The sequence below is a fragment of the Pavona decussata genome, unplaced genomic scaffold, assembly GCF_977016875.1.
Source record: "Pavona decussata unplaced genomic scaffold, jaPavDecu1.1 SCAFFOLD_13, whole genome shotgun sequence".
Classification (NCBI taxonomy): domain Eukaryota; kingdom Metazoa; phylum Cnidaria; class Anthozoa; order Scleractinia; family Agariciidae; genus Pavona; species Pavona decussata.
In genome coordinates, this window is record NW_028145436.1 from 2,564,563 (window position 1) to 2,583,974 (window position 19,412).

Below are 19,412 nucleotides of genomic sequence, written 5' to 3' on the forward strand. Positions count from 1 at the left end.
ATATCATAGGATGAGCAAAAAGCATACTCACAAACAGGTTTTCAGTATTATCAAAATTGTTTGAAGTACAAGAATGGTTATTCTTGATCACAGAAACTGAAATCCCCGGGGGGGGGGGGGGGTACTTGGGTTAAATTTTGCTGGGTATGTGCCGCTGGCCTCTCTGAGCCCCTGCCCCATTATAGTCTATTTTGTGGCCAGTTATAGACCCCATCTAAGTCACTTTTTGGGAAAATGTAATTTTCGTGCTCCCAACTAAGTCACTTTCTATTTATGCATCTACTTTCAAGAACGGAATTTAATGCGAGGTGATTGTTACATTTAATAAACAACAACTTTCTGAACTTTTTAACCGAGACCATCTTGAATCCCTACTTAATAGAATTTTCTTACCCCAAAAATCAGAAAATGTGCGACCCCATTCTAGTAACTCTATTGAAAATGCGACCCCATTCTAGTCAATCCAGTCGTGAAAATGCGACCCCATCCAGCGGCACATCCCCATTAGCCTCTTATAAGGAAGTAACCCCCCCGGGCTGAAATCGTCACCTATGTTTTTTCTATTTTTATACTGTCTGCTATCAGTGAACCTGTTAATTATTGACGTGAAATGTATGAAAATCCAGATTTAACCAGGAAATCATTGTGTGTTTTATTAGAAGTTCATGTTGTCGGACTTTCCCAGGGTCCGGCTCTTTTTCTTCAATGTTAAGAATCTGAGCCGAACATTTCATGAAGTCTTTGCTTGGCCTTCCATCGCATTTGACATAAAGGGTGTCCAGACTCGCCAACGGAAAGTCCTCAAATTGCCCCCTCGGTTTTTTCACTTTTACCTCACCGACGCTGGGCCATGGCCAGGGCCTTAACCTGCACGCCTTAGTCTGGCTTTTTCTACTGTGCACACACCATTTTCTGTTGTTTGTTTCCTACTTGCTTGAGTTTGTTTAGAGGAAACAACGAAATTTACTCTAGCCAATCATGAATTTATTTAAACTTTTTCGCAAAGTTTTTAAGCTGAATGATATACCTATTACATTACGTTTGGGCAGAAATGCTACAATTCTTAGGGAATATTGACTATAGGCCATCACGTGGTCAGAACTGAGCCTGTTATAGGGAGCTCGGTGGGTAGAAGCACAGGCACAGGCCGACCACCCTCTGTTTGTGTGGTGTAAAGACTGTTTGCAATTTGAGACTTTATATTCTCGCGACACAATCGGTTGAAATTTTTACTGAGTAGCGATATTTAAAGTCGCCTTTTAACCTTTATGTTGAAATAAAGTTTGAAGGAAATGTTGATTGAGTCACGCGTGGTGTTTTTTTTTGCCATTCCGAGCCGTAGAAACCCTTTTTTGGCGCGTTTACTGTTTTATAGTGTTGCCGGCCGAAGGCCGGTAGTACAGCGTGAAAGGGAATTTTACATTTAGTAGAACAACCTATGTTATAAATAACAACGAGCGCAAGAATGTTAAGAATGTTAAGAACTAAGTTTACAAACTGAGGACTTTTTTCTTTTTTACCCTCCCTGCATCCAAAATTTCAGCCTGTCTAATCTGACCCTTTAATTTTCTACCTACTTTGTCCTATATTAAGATTTCCTAAAAGCTTTAATGCGACTGTTCATTTCAGTCAACAAAAGAAACACACATTGAAATATGGCCTGTGAATGGCAAGCTGTATTGGTGGGAAAAGAGTTACATCAGAGGGGAGAACAAAGACAAGCTCACCATTTAATGTTTTAAAGTTACTTCGCTGTCTCATTTATTTATGGGGTCGGCTAGTTAGCGAGTTACAAGTAGAGTTGAATTTGAGTTAAGATTGATAACAAGAAACCTAAACGCCAGTTGATCCCGGATATTATGACATTTAAGCAAACGATAAAAAAATAACAACAACAACGAAATTAGGGGTTTCCTTTAAATATTTCCTTAACGCAACCCGATTACGTCATGATAGGGGGTCCCTACCGGAAGAAAAGCACGAGGCGTGTTGTATCGCTGACCTTGCAAAATCATCGGGATCTTAGTCCATTCATTTGCTTGAAAAAATAATCCCTTGTTCCACAGGTAACCGCTTTCAGTTATATTATGTCTCTGTGTTAATTTTTTCAGTTCTTTTTGTCTTACTAGTTTTGCACAACTCGCGAAATAGATACTCGAGAAACCCTTTTGTCATCCCTCGGCTTACTATTGCGATCCTCGAGTGTAAAATTGTGAATTTGAATGCAAAGAACTACATGATACAGATATAAACTGTTCTGAACACTTTTCCCTACCGGATCTCTTGTCGTGGAGATGCAGTACGATTTATGTACCAAATGTCCCAGGACAAACTGCAATAAGAAAAAGAATTTTCATGCACAAAAGAATTCGTTCAAACACCGTTTGCTGAATTACCTGACACTGTTTGGGAAACATACTGGCGCTCCTCCGTCGAGGAATTGACCTGAAATTGATCTGACATCCTAAACTTCTTCTTTCGTATTTTCTTTCTTTTTCATTTTTTTTTTCGAAAAAGTAAACAATCAGACTGTCACGGTTAAGCGTGACATTGAAATGATATTCTTGACAGTTTATTGACAAAGGAAAAATCCCAGGTCATTCATGACTGACCCGAAAGAAAAAGTGTTTTATAACAAACACACCCAACTCACTAGCGACGCTCGAGTCAGGTGACAAATATGGCGGAAGCTGAAGGATATCCATCGTTTGGTGGATACGATGAAGAGTTTGTGAGTGCAGTGGATGAAGATTTGCAATGTCCAATCTGTCATTTGCCACTGAAAGATATAGTCCTAACGGAAGAATGCGGCCATCGATTTTGCAGAAAGTGTCTTGAAGGGCACTTTTTAAGGTTAGCGTTCCTTGATAAGTTTTAACTTCGAGGGCTTACATTTATCTTAATATTTAGTGTTGTTTCGCGGAGGAGTATGTATGGCTGGCTTTGATAGTCGAAAGAAAATGCATAACGGGCTGAGATACTGAACAAAACTTTCTTCTGGACCCTATTAAAGAGCGACGAACGAAGTATATTCAGACACAACAAAACCAAGTTGTATTGAAGCAACTGAAGACAGAAGAACGGTTCCTATGTAATAGCAACTATAAAACCCCAATTTAACGAGTTTTTTGGTTCCAGTCTAAAAACGGAGTGTACATTGATCATCAACAGTCGCAAAGAACATTAAAATTCAACGGAATCAACGCCGACGAAGCGTTCATTCGCAGTATTTCTCGAAGTACTAAACGTTCATCTGCTTATGCAACTGTTCCATTCCGGCATCCAGTCACAAGCGATCATAAAGCTAGAAATAAAGTAAGTGGAAAATGCTTAACAACTGTCTCAATTCAGGTTGACATCTAAACGAGCAAATTTTGTTCTTGTGTCATGAATACAGTGGTGGACGAATAGGACAGTTTGAAATCATATTCTTCACAAAAGAACTCAGTCCCCCTAGAGCCAATTTAATAAAACTTTGACCCTTGAAATTTACATGCTGGGTCCTTGCTTTTCTTGTTTTTACCTGCGACCACAATTGAGAGAGAAGTCAATAAGTTCAAATTGTTCGTTGAGATCATTTTCTGTATGCGTTTGGGATTACAAGAGCAGAGTTTGTTAGCTACAAGTTTAAAGTATAACTAAATTGTCTGTTTTAACAGAAATATACAAACCTGTCTAAAAAATCAAAGCTGCAAGTGAAGTTTGGTCGGTACTTTTGTTATTGACTGGGTTGTTGTCTGGAAACCGGAAATTATTTTGAATTTAAATTTTGTTTAAATTATTTTAATACAGGCTGGAGCATGACAACAAACCCTTAAGCTGTCCAGTGGATCGAAACAATCTGACTCGAGAAAGGGTAAGACGACAAAATAATATCTATACATTAATAATATATGCCACAGTCATGTTGAAAACCTTTGCTATTGTAACCTTCGTCAGGGGCAAGCATAACTTAATCTACGATACAGCTTGCGTAATTTTATTCGTGAAAGGGGGAAATAAATTTTTGATTGTTAACAATGAAATTATGGAAGGTGATCGAGCTACCTATAGTCACGTTACAGTGCTGAAAAGTATTGAAATTGGTTTGCTTTGAATTAAAATATGAAATGGGACGGAAATTCGTTGAGCCTGTACATTTGGTTTTGGAAACGTCATAGGACTTTCTAGCTCCAAGGATTGGAGCTAGAAGTTTTTCTTAGAGAAAGTGATAAACTCTGGCAGGGCTGAGTAAGGGAATCCTGCCTTAAAAATCAGAGTCCCTTTGGTAGTTAATTATTGGTGAGAAAACAGTGCGGTTCAAGGAATCCTACGCTCCAAAGTTTGTCGACCAATTTAGCCCCGAGATTTATGTCCATGATAAGTCTTAACTGTTTTCTCAGTTCCTCACTTTCTTTATTGTCAGGTTTTTGTATGCAAGAATAAATTAGTCCGAATAAGAATGTAATTAATCCAGATAGCAAAAACTCGCCATTCATATTTGGTGTTGCCCCCTGACTAGAGCTTAACTTTTAAACCTGACTTTTCTGTTTCTCAAACGTCTTCTATCGACATAGGAACTATAGATCAACTGGATTTATGAACAGTCATACCATTTTTTCTGTAGGACATGTTCCCTGACAAAGCAACAAATCGAAAGATTCTCTCGTTTATTATCAAGTGTCCAAGTGAAGGATGTCAGTGGACTGGTGAACTGAGGTCAAAAGACGTAAGATAATCCATTTCCTGAAATAATTTTTGTGAAAATAGTGAAAATAGATAATTCGTGTTTCATTCTTGATCAAACCTTCTAGGGACGATCCGTAACAAGTTAGTACTGTTGCATATTTTGCATGTACTTTTCTCGTTAGTATAATCCTTCGCTTTAAACAAGAAAAAGCATAGATACAAAAGGATAACACTGTGTTGAATATACGCAAATCATGGTTTGCTAATTATAAAGAAGAACAAAGCTGTAACAATTAAGGGGGGACTTAACCTAAATTTGAATGAAATTTGAAGAGGTTTTAAGAAGGGATAGAAGAAAGAAAATGATTTTTGGAACACTAACAGACAGTTGATACCCACGCAAGAGCACCCCAGGTTGCTAGTGGACTAACTTGGTGTCCGTCTATTAATTATTAACTACAAATTCTAATTTAAAACTTCACTAAATCCTCAATATTTCTTATTTCTCTTAATTTTACCAATCCTTCTAGAAAAACTATCTCCTCCCAAATATACCACAAAATCACCCAAAAATTCACAAAACACACCACAACATAGATGCATGTTTTGAGCATAGAGTTTGTGGATTGCTTGAAACGTGAACGAGATATTTCCATTAAAGCCATGTCAAGTGGCAAAAAAATGGCATTTAGGTTAAGTCCTTCCTTAAGTGAGAGGCGATTCTAAACCACCGCCCCTTCCCCATCCCACCCACCCGCGATGCGTCCCGTGGCTGGGACAAAACAAAACCTAACAGCGAATACAAGGCGACTGCTAGCTAAAAGAGAAATATACGATGATGGCCTCTATACTACCACGCTAGTCTATTGCGCTGTCAATGATAAACGATAACGATCCCTTTTATTATACTACCATATTTATACCTAAGGTATAGTCCTACTAACCTAGTGAAGAATTAAAACGGAAATAGGACATGCTGGCTGTTTGAAAAGCCCTCTTTTTTCGGAAGGTTGTATGAACGTAATCTCCATTGTTTGATTCAATTCTGAAAAGTACTCAACCTGAGTAATGAGTTGTGAAAACATTTTAAAATATGACTGATTGCTTTTGTTCTCTGTGTATATAAAAGCAAGATACTTTTAAAATATTTAATAATATTTTTCCACCTTTCTCGAACAAAATAGGAGCACTTAGAATCCTGCCCCCTCAACGTTGTTTCTTGCACAAACGAAAATTGTCAAGTGAAACTAACAAGGCGCGAAATGCAAGAGCACGTGATCAGCACGTGTGAATGGAGGATTCTTCGATGCACGTACTGTAGTGTGTCACATGCAGCGTGTAATGCAAAGGTAAGAACCTTCGTTAGTTAAGATTCGTTAATGAGACCGTCTTGAACACATTTATGAGCCAACAAATTCGTGAGTAGCTCAAGTTGAGGAGCTCGCTTGTCTTCTGTCACTTAATGTCCTCGGCTGTTTTGGGGGTATATAGCTAGGTACTTGGGGAGGTGAATTTAGAAAGTGCGCAAAAAAAAAATATAAACAATGCAAAGCCAAAAAAGACAAAAGAAAAACAAAAAAATACGACAAATTAAAGTAACAAAGTAAGAGTCGCTTCAAATGATTTACCACAGCAAACGCATTTTGTTCCTTTGCCACTAAGAGGAAAATTATCTGATTTTTAAGGTTCTCAATAATGAAATGCCTTGCGTTGTTTCCTTAAAAGGCCCACCAAGGTGGATGTAAAAGATTCCCATTAAACTGTCCCGAGAACTGTGGAGCAGTCATCCCAAGAGAAGAGGTAGGTTCTGTGCATGAGATCTTTAGTTGGAGAGGAGAGTTCAGTTGAATGCTCTGGTTTTCAATTGTCAGCGGTTGCAACATTTTTATGTTCATTTTTCTTCGAAGTTTTCTACAACGCAGAACACGATTATATTTCTTTTGTCAGTTCATCTACTCAAACGTAGCCAAGGAAATTGTTACTTTTCAAATTTGATAAGTATAAAATGGCAACGCAAAATTTTAGTATTACATTATTTTTTTAAAGAAATGTGATGTTAAATATTTGCTCTACCACTGATCTACATGAGAGAAAAAAATACATCTATCATTTATCTTGCACATATACCACGTATCTACATTCAAATCCTAGCCGTATGTACATGTATGTAGGCTGTTTTTCACATGAACCTAGTCAGTAATGGGTTTAGCTTCCATGAATCTCCCGGAAACCTCGGATTTTCTCTTCCGAGTATACCTGTCACTAATTGAAAACATTATGTGTATTCTGTTTTACTTGGTTTGGTTTACTTAGTTTGTACACGACCCCATAGGCATCATTTAGAGCTCAGAAATAAAGAGTATCTATCCATCCATCCATCCAACCAGCCAGCCACTCAGCCAGCCAGCCATCCATCCATCCAGCATTCCGTCCATTTTGTCTATCTATCTAATAATCCAAAAATGCTTCCGTTGGTAAGTGGCGCAAGGCCTGATAATGTTAAAGCCTTCTTGAGGGTTAAAGTAAGACTTTTTAAGCTCACATTTCACCATCAGACTGTTATAGACGGAAATATACGCTACTCCTGTGCAGTTGAACAGTTTGATGATTACAGAAGCATTCCCCGGGTGGTGCAGACCTGGTTATGTTTATGTTTATTTCCTGTTGGCCTCCGTATGAACCGCTCCCCGTTCACCGTAGCCGCATACACAACGTTTTCTGCCGCTTTGTTCCATCTTTATATATATATTACAGTCTTAAAATCGATTTATGAAATTTTTTCACAGATTTTGTCTCATGTCGAGAAGGATTGTCCACTGACTATGATTTCATGTCCATATGCTGAGATGGGTTGCACAGCCAAGGTAATGGGTCGTTTTCAAGAATGGCATAATTTTTGTACTTCTGAAGCGCATGCCACCCAACAATCAGTTTTTGTGGTGTCCCATCGACTTATCAGTGCTCTTGTTTTGAAACCCCACCGGGATTACAAAATGTATACAGTTGAACCTCTCCACAACGGCCACCTTAGGTACAGAAGAAAGGGGCCGTTGTGGAGAGGTGGCTGTTATGGGGAGGTAGGGGTGTAATATGACACTTTTTTTTTCGGGAAGTACAACATGTTTATTGTGCCAAGTTCATGCTTACTGTAGCCTATATTGGTAATCCAATCTTAAATAATATATATATATATATATATATATATATATATAGATATTTATAATATATATAGGGACTGCAGTAATTGGCGTAAGCTGTTGCGGAGTCCCTGCCTGTATTATATCATTTACATTTTTTGTTTTGTTTATGTAATCTATATTAAGTTGGCGAAGCTAATAAAATAAAATACAAAATAAAACGTAAGTAATGTTTTGAATCAAAATGTTAACAAGACGAATCGAGCAAGGTTCTTAACATTCGCTATAAGTATTGTAGACAATTTATGCTTACTGCAGCATATAAATGGAACACAATTAAAATACGTAACTATATCATTAAAATGGATACAATGGTATCAAGTTGCTTGTCAAATGCTTGTGCGACTTGCACACATGATGCCGCGAACAAGATGTCCCTCCAACCAACTTGAAAATAAAAATACGGAAACAAACAAACAACAAATTAGACTGCGAGTACAGTCGATAATTTTGACCATTTTTATTTCCCTCGCGACACGTTTCCTCGCGGAAGGTGACTTTCACTCGCGCGCTTTTATTCGCCGGATAAAAATCGCCAAAACTAGCGACTACTATTCGTAGTCTAAAAACAAAGGAACAAAATAAAAATGTTCTTAACTGACTCTCGGCCTGAGGTATGTTCTAAGTATGTTCTAAGAAACGGTTCTTACAAAAAAGCATTGTATTTACATTTAATCTTAAATGAATTGAACGACTTGCCGGGATTAATCATCGACGCCCCGTACGGATCAAATTTCGTGACCATTTTTGACTCAGTTTCAATGTCAGTTTCGTCATTCGCTGAAAAAACTGGCCATTGTCGAGAGCTTATTTTGGCAGTTGGGGAAGCGCTTTAGTGGCCGTTGACGTTGTATAGAGGTTTAAACAAGAGCTAATGTATGGCTGTCCGCCGGAACAAAAAAAGTGGCCGTTGAAGAGAGGTGGCCGTTGGTGAAGGTTGGACTGTACAACTGAAAGGCCTTGAAATAAAATTATACCTACATTGAAAAGCTCTTCCCCGCTGCGTTTGAATCAATTCATGCTTTTTAATTTGCACCAGGTTCAGTAGAAGGTTTCCTTGACACGATTTGTGTATTCTCGCGTGTACCAAAATTTTTTGTAAAGTTCAACCTGGAGCTCCTTGACAAGTTCAAAAAATTTGAACATGTTCTTTGTAGTAGGCTTTAAGGGGCCTAGATCATGTGCGTCCGGATGAGACTTATGAGGCCCTCCCGCACGTCACTCGCAGGCGTGTAAGAGGTGATCCTCAGTGTTAATTGGTGCTGGCAGATGATCTAACTGTTTGCGCCTTCCTCTTTCTCTGTTTCGTCTTATACTTCTACCACATTTAAGATGACTATACCTGGATTACCTGAAAGCCAAGTTTGGACAAAAGTATAACATTCTTAAAAAAGTAATCTGAGCGATAAAATTCTCGAAAAAAAGCCATCCGAAAGTCTCCAGAATAGCGCTCTTGGAGTCTATGCTGGACAGTTAATTCTCTGTTAACGGAGTCCTATGTATGACGGATACCTTAAGAAGAACATTGGAAGGTACTTTTTGGTCTTAAAAGACCACAATACCATAGAAAACCCCCGCAAAAATCAGGATACCACGTCGATATACTAGAACTGCTGTAATAAACGCCAGGTTAAAGGGGAAGTTCATGGGGTTTTGGACCTGTTTGGTTAAAGGAGGATGTTACTATCTTCCCATCGTACCTTGCGCCAATTTCGGTAAAATGGCTTCCGGTCAGTGAGAGGAATGCGCGTGTTTGAGGCCAAGTTTGAGCTGGATTTCTTCGTATCACAAATGATCCATGGTGAGTCATTTATCTTTATTTATTTCATGTACATTCAAATAAGGGAAAGGAATATTTTTCAGAGAGAGATATTCTTCAAAACAGCAATACTTTGCGTATTGTTCGTGGCTTGTCAACCATGACTGTTGTTATTGAATATGCATGACCTATTTTGAATGCGTTATTTCGGAACTTAAACGACGAGTCAATAGGATTATAATATTCAATTATTAGCTTTTATATTTCAAAGTTTCACTGGGAACTGATTGACTCCTATTGACTCCACGTTTTCAACAAAAATTTTGAAGTTGAATGTGAGGGATTTTTGGCGCGATTTGTGTCATGATTCGACCTGTATTTATTGCTTGGGACTCATGTTCCAAGCTCCTAGTATTCGAGATTTTCTTTACATGTTTTCACCGTATGTATTTCGTTTTATTGTAGGAGCCATTACGCTCAAGTCAACATCTGAAGAGGTCGCCGAGAAAAACACGAAACGTGCTTCAAGCGATCGATCGAACGTTTTCAAACTGTCACTGACTCACTGTTTGCGGCGTGTTCAGCTCATCTGGAAAGTTCACGTGCCCGAGAAGCATCTTATACTCTATAAATGCAGCATTTCCGAAGACTGCCTGATATCGACGGCTAAATCCACGCAATTCAAGTAAATAACACTCGATTTCTCGAAAACCTCGAGTTGCCGCGTTACTATCTCGACGGCGTCCATTGAGAAATGAAATTCACGTAGGGCCAGCCGTTTGATAATATAGTTGCTACGCGGTGCATGCCGGGAAGATAGTAATATCCTCCTTTTGTTTGGTTAAAAATGGTGAAATAAGACCTTCAAATAGCTACAAAACAATTTTAGAACAACGAGAGGAAAGAAATCAACTCAATTCTTGAAAGGAACAACTCGTGATCTGTTCTAGCGCATTTTGAAAACAAAAATGCGAGAACTTGAAAAACCTTAGCCTAACATTTTTCAAGTTTCAATCCATTCCGACCTACTCTGTGTCTGGCCAGAGGCACTAATCAACAGTTTTATTGCACTAGGGTGATAATTTATAACAAAACTAGACAATTATTTTATGTTTCTTGACAAACAAACATTGTTGGGATTTGAAATGACAGCAAATCTGCGTGATACTTCCCCTTAAATACCGCATCGTATGCAAGATTAAAATGGCTGAAATATGGTTTAGTGGTCTTAAATACCTCTTACTAACCGAGTTCGAGGTCCGTACTGTAAGTTACGGACCGAGTTTTTTCCCGTTCATTTATGGCCCAAGCGCGAAGCGCGCGGGCCATAAATCAAAGGGGAAAAAACGAGGATCCGTAACTTACAGTACGGACCGAGAAAACGAGGTTAGTAAGATATTTATTAAATCTCTAAGGCTAATCCGGCGCGCGGCAAAGAAAACTAGTTGAAGTCAAGCGGAACGGTCAACTGCCACGAATGATTGGCATGCGTCAAATCCCAAAACACGAATTAATCTTACTGGCTGCTTGCACACGATACAACCATTGCAAAAATCAAGTGTACAAAAACCAAAAGTTTCACAAGTTCATAAATCCACATGAACAACATGAAGACTTACAAGAAAATGGTCTTCGAAATAGTCTTTTGTAAACACTTGAAGAAGGAATTATCCGACGAAAACTGCTGGGAAAAGTGAGGAACTTACAGCACTCAAAATAATTCTTTACTTCAAAACTAAAAGGCGGTGTTTTCTACAGCACATGTCAGAAATGTGAATGGAAGAATAACAAATGTGAAGGAAATACAACGGAAAAGTTTTTCTAGCTGCTGCCATCCAGCCTTGGTCGCTTCGCTACATTTTCTTCGGTGTTGCCGGCTGGATCTCGCGGATGAGCAGTAAATACGCAGTTTGAAATTGATCCGATGGTTGTCGACGCGAAGAATGACCGCCAAACGAAGATTTCTCTGCCTGTTTCTGGATTAATTTGCAGCTCCAAATCGCCCCAGCTTCCGGCTTTCGTCCCTGGCTCTGAATCCAAAGTGGAGTGAAAAGAACCACCATAATGTACGCTGGAGCGCTTCGGGATTCATGTGGCAACCAAAAGCGACGCTCTCAAACAACCTTTTTTCTTCTTCTTTGGCTTGTTTCCTTGCCCTTGTTTCACAAGATTTTTTCTTTTGGCGGCCAATACTTCTCTGGAACGACAAAACTCTTCGTCTTTAAGGATATTGAAAGACAGCTTTAACTGACTCTTTCAGGCGACAATGAATGCTTGAAAGGCTGTCTGGTTCGTACTCGCCACCATTTTGTTTACGGAGGACTTTGAAAAATTTTACAAGCAGTTTGTCAAGAGCATCAGCAGGTACTTTTTTAACATTAAAGCTTCCGTTGCTCTGCTCCTTACAAAATGTTTGAATTTTTTCCATCCGTAATTTGTCTTCTTCACCGTGTTTTCAGATTTTTCAGAGGAAATAAAATCGTCCAATTCTTAACTCGAGGCCGGTTCGTCTTGCTCGGCTTGCTCGTCCTTCGCCATTTGTCGCTGCCCTTCCTCTAAAAGCTGAAGGAAGTCAATTTGAAAGTTTGGCATACTTTCTTCAGGTTTCTGTTCTTTTTCTCTGTTTGTTCGCAACTCTTTCAAATAAGTATCAAATTTTTCTTCACGAGACATGTTGGCGACAAAATTTTGAACCAAATTTTCAAATTTAGCGGGCCGGACAGCGGGCCGTACTGACGAATACGGCCCGCAAAATTGACCAATCAGAGCGTGCGTACTAAGTGAGAGAAATAATAAATCTCAATACTGCAAACTCCCGTCCCTCTCTCTTGCCGTAACTGATTCAGATCTTGATCGTGGCTGTCTAAGGGACAACTGACTGGAGTATAATCCGGCTGGAAGGCCATTCGGAATGCTGTCACATACTACGAGTCAGTCATGTTGAAAAAAAATTCAGCTTCAAGGCTACGGTATCTTCATGGGTCAGCTGAATGGAAGTGTAAATTATTGCACGGACATACTAAAAGGTTTTATACATAAGAAAAAGTGTTCAATATATTTCTTTGTGAAGGTGGAGTAATTTCGGTTGATACACAGGTTAAGGATTTGTTTTGCTCTCCATTATTGTTCAATGGGTTATGATGGCTGCGTGATCAAAAAAGGTCTGAAGATTTAAGATTATAGTAAAAAAAGAAAGGAGGCAGAAATCGAAACTATAATTAGTCACTAAATCAACATTCGTAATTTAAGAAGAATCATATATGTGCTGTTACATGAAGAAGTTTTGAGGAGGCCATGAGAGTTTTTCTCGTGTAACACATTCTGCCTACTTGTAGTTCTTTCTACGTCAGTCATACTTCGAACTTCATCGATCTGTATTTCGAGAACGTTACAATATCTAATTAATTCTCTTTGCAGTTTGATTACCAATGGTTACTTTCATAGGGATGACAAGATTATTAACTTTATTCCTTGACTCAATTAGCCTGACCGATATTCGCTCTCAGTTATATTTAGACTGAGTTCATTTGCGGAAAGCAAATTCCGTCCCAATGGCTGACTTCAGCCGTCAATAATACAGTAATTACCATTATTTATTCTTATGGTAACCTGTGGAGCAAAACATAACCTAGGAGGTTTAGACAGTATATATCGTTTAAACGAATGTTTCCTCTTTGTATTCTCTTGGAAAGGTTTTCTTCAGTGCTAAGATCATCAGAATATTAAGATGCTGTGATTTGTTCCTGTAGGTTCAGCGAAAAGAGGTTGAATCCCATCTTCAGTGTGCCACGAGACTTCATCTTGACTTGGCCTGTGGAAAACTTAGTTACACCCAAGAGGAGTTGAAAAAGTCACAAGAAGTAATACGTAAACTTGACGAAAAGTTCAATACTCTGGAAAACAAGTTAAAACTTTTTGAAGAGTTAGTAAACACCAAGAAGATAGGTTTATTGGAGGAAACAGTGACTAAAATGGATAAGGAACAGGTAAGCCAATCAAATCGCTGTATATGAAATATCTCCTCATATTTCTCTCGATAAACTGAATCCACTCCGGAAAACTTTGCTCTCTTTGCTCACTTAAAAAGATGTTTAAAAACCAACTAAGTACTCTAGCCAATAACAAGAGACACAAACAAGGCAATGAGCCAGATTTCGAAGAAGGCACTTGTAACTGGCACCAAGTGCAGGAAAAGGCAGGCGATTTATTTTGGTTAACTACCTGATTGGTTGATAAAATGGCGCGAACATTGCTAACCAACCAGAGAGCGTGGTAAAGCAAAACCAAAGCAGACGCGAAATTCATTTCCACGGTCAGACGAAAACCAGTATAACTAAATAACTAATCAATTAATTATTAACCTAAGCAGTCATCCATAGTCTAGTGGCGGCGACAGCGACGTCCTACAAAAAATATTAAAATAAAAAGATGTTCAAGGCTTCATGAAGGACTTGAGCGAACGCACAATAGTAAATTTTCCTTTCTCCTTCTAAAATTGAACCGAGCTTCGACGAATCTTGGATTCCTTCCTAACATAAAGCACTGATTGGACGGGTCCAAATACACTTAGAATACAATCGAATACACGCCATGCGGTTAAATTAGTTAAAAGATACTTTTTCGGCGAGAGCGAAAGCTTACTATTGGACGGAACGTTTGAGTTTGCCGGACTACAAAAACATCTTAAAACTGACCAAGAAAACAGCCCGAAAAACGTTAACCTGCCTTTTATTCTGGGAGTTCAATAGAATGTTTCGTCTAAGATTTCGGAGGGGCGTATATTCGAAATTTCCCGGTCAATCCACACGACATGGTGGCTGATTCCAGTTTCCAGCATTTTCAGGCACTTACACTATAACGGAACAATGTTACCACTGTTTGACTCTCTTTGCCAGTTGATACAAATGACTACTCATTGGTTAACAAGTTATAGTCGTTTTCTTGACATAATCAGTAGGGTACCATAGCAACGAAGTTAGTAGACATGAAGACTCAAAGAAAAAGCAAGAAAATTGAAGCGACATTCAATGGTATCGAATGGACGAAATGAGTAACCAGAATGTGAGGAAACTACGGCAAAAACTGACATGTTTAGTAATGTGTTACATGTATGTTGTTTATTTGTCCTTTTGCGTGACATTTTCGGTTGAAATACATCTCGTTTATCGCAAATACAAAGTGACTCTCAGGAAGTCTCTCATCGTTCACCTGTCATCAAATACTGAACTAACGTGCATGCGGCAAGGACTCGAACCTCGATCTCCTGCATTCAAGGCAGGCTTGATAACAGCTGCAACACAGGCGAACCTACCGGTAGAGGCGGGAAATAGCAATACTAAATCTTGTTACATCACTAAGATCACGGAGTGGCCCGCTCAATAGTGAATCCTAAGTGAAATTAGAGTCTCCGTGTGAAGTAAGCGACTCCACTTTCTTCCTGATGCAATAAAGTTTACTATTAATACATCACCCGTTTCTACTGTCAGTAGGTTCTCCCGAAGGGTATCACGTCCGCCTTTAACGCAGAAGACCGAGTTCGAGTCCTCGCCGGTGAACCACTATTTTCACATAGTACTTCATATCTTGCTTTTACACGTCAACTTACTTTGCTCCTTTCCTATAACAGATCACCACAGTGATACTTTATGAAAATATGGCTGATTCACTTGCTGCCTGGTTCACATTACCATGGCAACTGCTAAAAGTGTTTCCGCGGTTATAGCTTGGTGATTACAGGACTGTAATCAGCATTTTCAGATGCAACTTTTTGTAAGGTTAAAAAGTTTCAAGGGAGGTATTCAGAGCCACCTGAACTTTTTGACAATTAAAGTGGTGTTTGTAACAGGTTATACTCTTGCTATGGTAACCTATTATCTCGAGAAAATCACCATGACTTTTTGCCATTGAATAGGCGTTTGTTTGGTATCAACTGATAGTAGTATTCATTCGACAAAGTATAAGAGATTGGAAGTGTTGTGAGCCACCTTAATGAATAACAATTTAATTTATAAGTGACATTTTCGTTGGCGCTACCGTCACGGTAGCTTGAGTGATCAATTAACACCACTCACCAGGGCTTCACTTGATAACCAGTAAGATGGACTGTGTTCACGAATCATGGATCTTCCTTCATTTTTAAGATTCATGGAGTAATCTTTATTAAATCAGACATTTATGGGGCCTTTCTTCCGTCTTTATCATGCTGCTTTATGAACATTGTTTTAAACGTGATTTTGAGTCGAATCAGCAAGTAAGCCGGTCCTTGCCGGAAAATTGCAGGACGTCAGGTAAAAGCATTTTGGAATTCACCGCATCGTCACTCATCATAGAAACTCATTTTTTTTGTAGGTTAAACGAAAAGAGTTTAGGGAGCTTGAGGGGAGATTCAATGCTCCTAAAAATACGTGGAAGATTAACAACTTCAGCGAAGTCTTGAGAAAAGCCAAAGCTGGAGAAGACACCGATATATCCAGTGCTCCATTTTACGACTATGGATACAAATTTCAATTACAATTGTCGCCAAATGGGGAGAAAGTTGGAGAAAATACTCATCTCTCGATATATATTAAAATAATGAAAAGCGACTACGATGCCATGTTACCGTGGCCTTTCCATAAGGAAGTAACTTTTACGCTTATTGATCAACAACAAGAAGAAAAAGACAAAATGAACATTGTTAAGTCATTTATAGCTGACCCAAAACTTAGCAACTTCGCGAGGCCTGAGGCAGATAGTAACAATGGTTGGGGCTTCTTTAAATTTGTATCACACACTGCTCTGAGAACCAGGCACTACGTGGTGGATGACACTATTTTCATCCAAGTTAAAATCGATCCACCACAATAGTTGTAATTCAAAACCATCTGAGCAAAACAGAATTCCTCGATTGTTTAGCGTTAGGTGATGTGATGTCAGCGTGTTAAATCCGTGTTTTATGGTACGATCTCTTTGTGCTTGTTTTTTCTGATTCCAAATTATAAAAACCTCGAATATTGATTGGGCTTGAGTGACCTCCATCTGCCTAGATAGAAAACAGTTGCTAATAATTAGCTGTATTTTGTGTTGTAATTTGTAATGGTGTAGTATAGTAATAAAAATGAAATGAAATGAAAAATTATACCATTCGAAGTACATCCTGACAACACCTAAATCCTAGCTCTTTCAATCCAATAGAATTCTTCTAATGGAATGATATTCCTATTTCTATTCGCAAAAAAAAAAACAACGACAAAATTATCTAAAAGAGCACTTTAGCAGTATTAATTTGGTCAGTATTATTTCATCACTGTTTCACCGACATTTGTAACACCTATTTTACTTTAGTGTTTCATCGTGTCCTCTCTTGTCAGTTTTATGTTTTCATTTTTATCTTAGAAATGAATATGTAATCTAATTAATAGGGCATATAATAAGTATAACCATATCTTGTCTTCTACATTTAGGTCGTTATTGTAAGCTATAAACTGTTATAATTTAACATGAAGTAGAGGAAAAAATAAAAACAGAAATAAAAATAGTGGCTCATGTTTTAGGAGAAATGTTGCACCGAGGTGTGGCTGAACACGTAAAATGTTATCCCAACAGATTAAAGTATGTTAGCCCTAGGTTACGAACCAGGGGCCCGTTTCTCGAAAGTCCCGGTAACTTATCGGGCCCGATAAGTGATTTTGGTGATAAATGTTTCTTAAAAGAAGTCAATTTTTGTTAGCTTTGAATACTAAATTTTAAAATCGTATAATTCTGTGAAAACATTGACCAAGTATCACGTGTTTAATCATTGTGTAACCGGCGAAAAGACATTTAAAAATAAAAAAATATCGGGTTCGGTAAGTTACCGGGACTTTTGAGAAACGGGCCCCAGGGAACAAAAACTATCGGCGAAAATACAAGAGTCGTTGTTAATCAACTTTTGACAAATTTGTTTGAAATACAAGAATGGTTACTCTCGATCACAGAAACTAAAATCGTCAACTATGTGGGGTTCTCGTATTCTTATACTGTCTGCTATCAATAAACTTGTAAATTATTGACGTGAAATATATCAAAATCCAGATTTAATCTGGAAACCATTGTATGTTTTAATAGAAGCCCATGTTGTTGGACGTTCCCAGGGCCCGGCTCTTTTTCTTCAATGTTAAGAGTCTGATCTCAACATTTCATGAAGTCGCATTTTGACATAAAGGGTGTCCAGACTGATCGCCAACGAAAAGTCCTCAAATTGCCTCCTCGGTTTTTTCACTTTTACATCAACGACGCTGGGCCATGGCCAGGGCCTTTAACCTGCACGCCTTAGTCTGGCTTCTTCTACTGGGCACAAACTGTTTTTTGTTTCCTACTTGCTTGAGTTTAGAGGAAACAACGAAATTTGCTCCAGCCAATCATGAATTTATTTAAACTTTGTCGCAAACTTTTGAAATTGAATGATATACCTATTACATTACGTTTGGGCAGAAATACTACAATTCTCAGGGAAAATTGACTATAGACCATCACGTGGTCAGGACTGGGCGTGTTATAGGAAGCTAATCTCGTACCCAGATCTCTCACATTTCGACATTCCCGAATCGACGACTGAGATCGGGGTACGAGATTAATAGGAAGCCCAGTGGGTAGAAGGCCACAAAATCCAAAACCACCCATACCAAATTACGCGTATTCACGATATGTTCACACTTGCTCGTTTGTATTCTGCCAATCTAGAGTTATATTTTTCACGATTTTTATCTGCAAGAACTGATTGTAGTTGAACAGAGCCATTTTTGTTGCTGCTAAAACAAAGGGTTGTAAAGCATTTGGGTGTAAAAGTTTCCATATTTCTCATTTCTCTTGTTTATAGATCATTTCAGTACTTGTGAATGTAGGAATTCGTTTCAATTGTTCTAATCGGCAAAATACTTCATTTGTTGAATTATCCCTGTATTACCAGCTGCATTATTTAATTCATGTGTTGGACTTCCATTATAAATCGATAAAATCATGAAAAATCGATAATATCGATTTGACACAAAAAAAATTTATCGATTGTTACCGATTTCCGTTATCAGTCGGTAAAAATCACTTGATTGATATCGATTTTATCGATTGAGTACGCCGGGAATATTAGAAGCCCATGTTGTGTTCCTTTCCCAGTGGATCTCCTATGGAGGCATAAAAGCTTTTCTAGTCGGTCTAGTGTTGTATCTCGTGTTTCATTAATTTAATCTGACGCAGGAGACATAACATCTGCGTTGATGCGGTGATCTAAGATTGGAATAAACTGACGAAAATAAAGAAAGATAATGGAGAATATCAGACTCTTTCAGTTATTATTCTTCTGTTCTTTTTTTTATTTTACATTTAGTAGAACAACCTATGTTATAGATAACAACGAGCGCAAGAATGTTAAGAACTAAGTTTGCAAACTGAGGACTTTTTTCTTTTTTACCCTCCCTGCATCCAAAATTTCAGCCTGTCTAATCGGACCCTTAAATTTTCTACCTACTTTGTCCTATATTAAGATTTCCTAAAATTTTTAATGCGACTGTTCATTTCAGTCAACAAAAGAAACACACATTGAAATATGGCCTGTGAATGGCAAGCTGTATTGATGGGAAAAGAGTTACATGAGAGAGGAGAACAAAGATCTGGGACACAAGCAGGCTCACCATTTAATGTTTTAAAGTTACTTCGCTGTTTCATATATTTATGGGGTCGGCTAGTTAGCGAGTTACAAGTAGAGTTGAATTTGAGTTAAGATTGATAACAAGAAACCTAAACGCCAGTTGATCCAGGATATTATAACATATAAG

The 19,412-nt window shown here is 38.4% G+C and overlaps 1 protein-coding gene and 2 long non-coding RNA genes across 3 annotated transcripts in view; all 3 read left to right on the forward strand.

Annotated features, from left to right (window-relative positions):
* LOC146487872 (uncharacterized) overlaps positions 1-19,412 on the forward strand; it is a 68,781-nt gene that overhangs the window by 16,496 nt on the left and 32,873 nt on the right. The window lies entirely within an intron of this gene.
* On the forward strand, positions 2,630-16,849 carry LOC146487874 (TNF receptor-associated factor 4-like). Its single transcript, XM_085128248.1, has 8 exons — positions 2,630-2,853; positions 3,793-3,856; positions 4,607-4,708; positions 5,853-6,017; positions 6,394-6,468; positions 7,455-7,532; positions 13,374-13,610; positions 15,973-16,849. Exons 1-8 carry the CDS (start codon positions 2,681-2,683, stop codon positions 16,468-16,470), a joined length of 1,392 nt encoding a protein of 463 aa, XP_084984374.1. The 5' UTR covers positions 2,630-2,680; the 3' UTR covers positions 16,471-16,849.
* Positions 9,540-10,459, forward strand: LOC146487875 (uncharacterized). Its single transcript, XR_014868247.1, has 2 exons — positions 9,540-9,666; positions 10,090-10,459. It is a non-coding gene; the product is annotated as an uncharacterized LOC146487875 (long non-coding RNA).

Coding starts and splice junctions, on each gene's coding strand:
- LOC146487874 (XM_085128248.1), top strand. CDS start 2,681: ATGGCGGAAGCTGAAGGATATCCATCGTTTGGTGGATACGATGAAGAG. Junction 4,709..5,852: donor GTGAACTGAGGTCAAAAGAC/GTAAGATAATCC, acceptor CGAACAAAATAG/GAGCACTTAGAATCCTGCCC. Junction 6,018..6,393: donor ATGCAGCGTGTAATGCAAAG/GTAAGAACCTTC, acceptor TTTCCTTAAAAG/GCCCACCAAGGTGGATGTAA.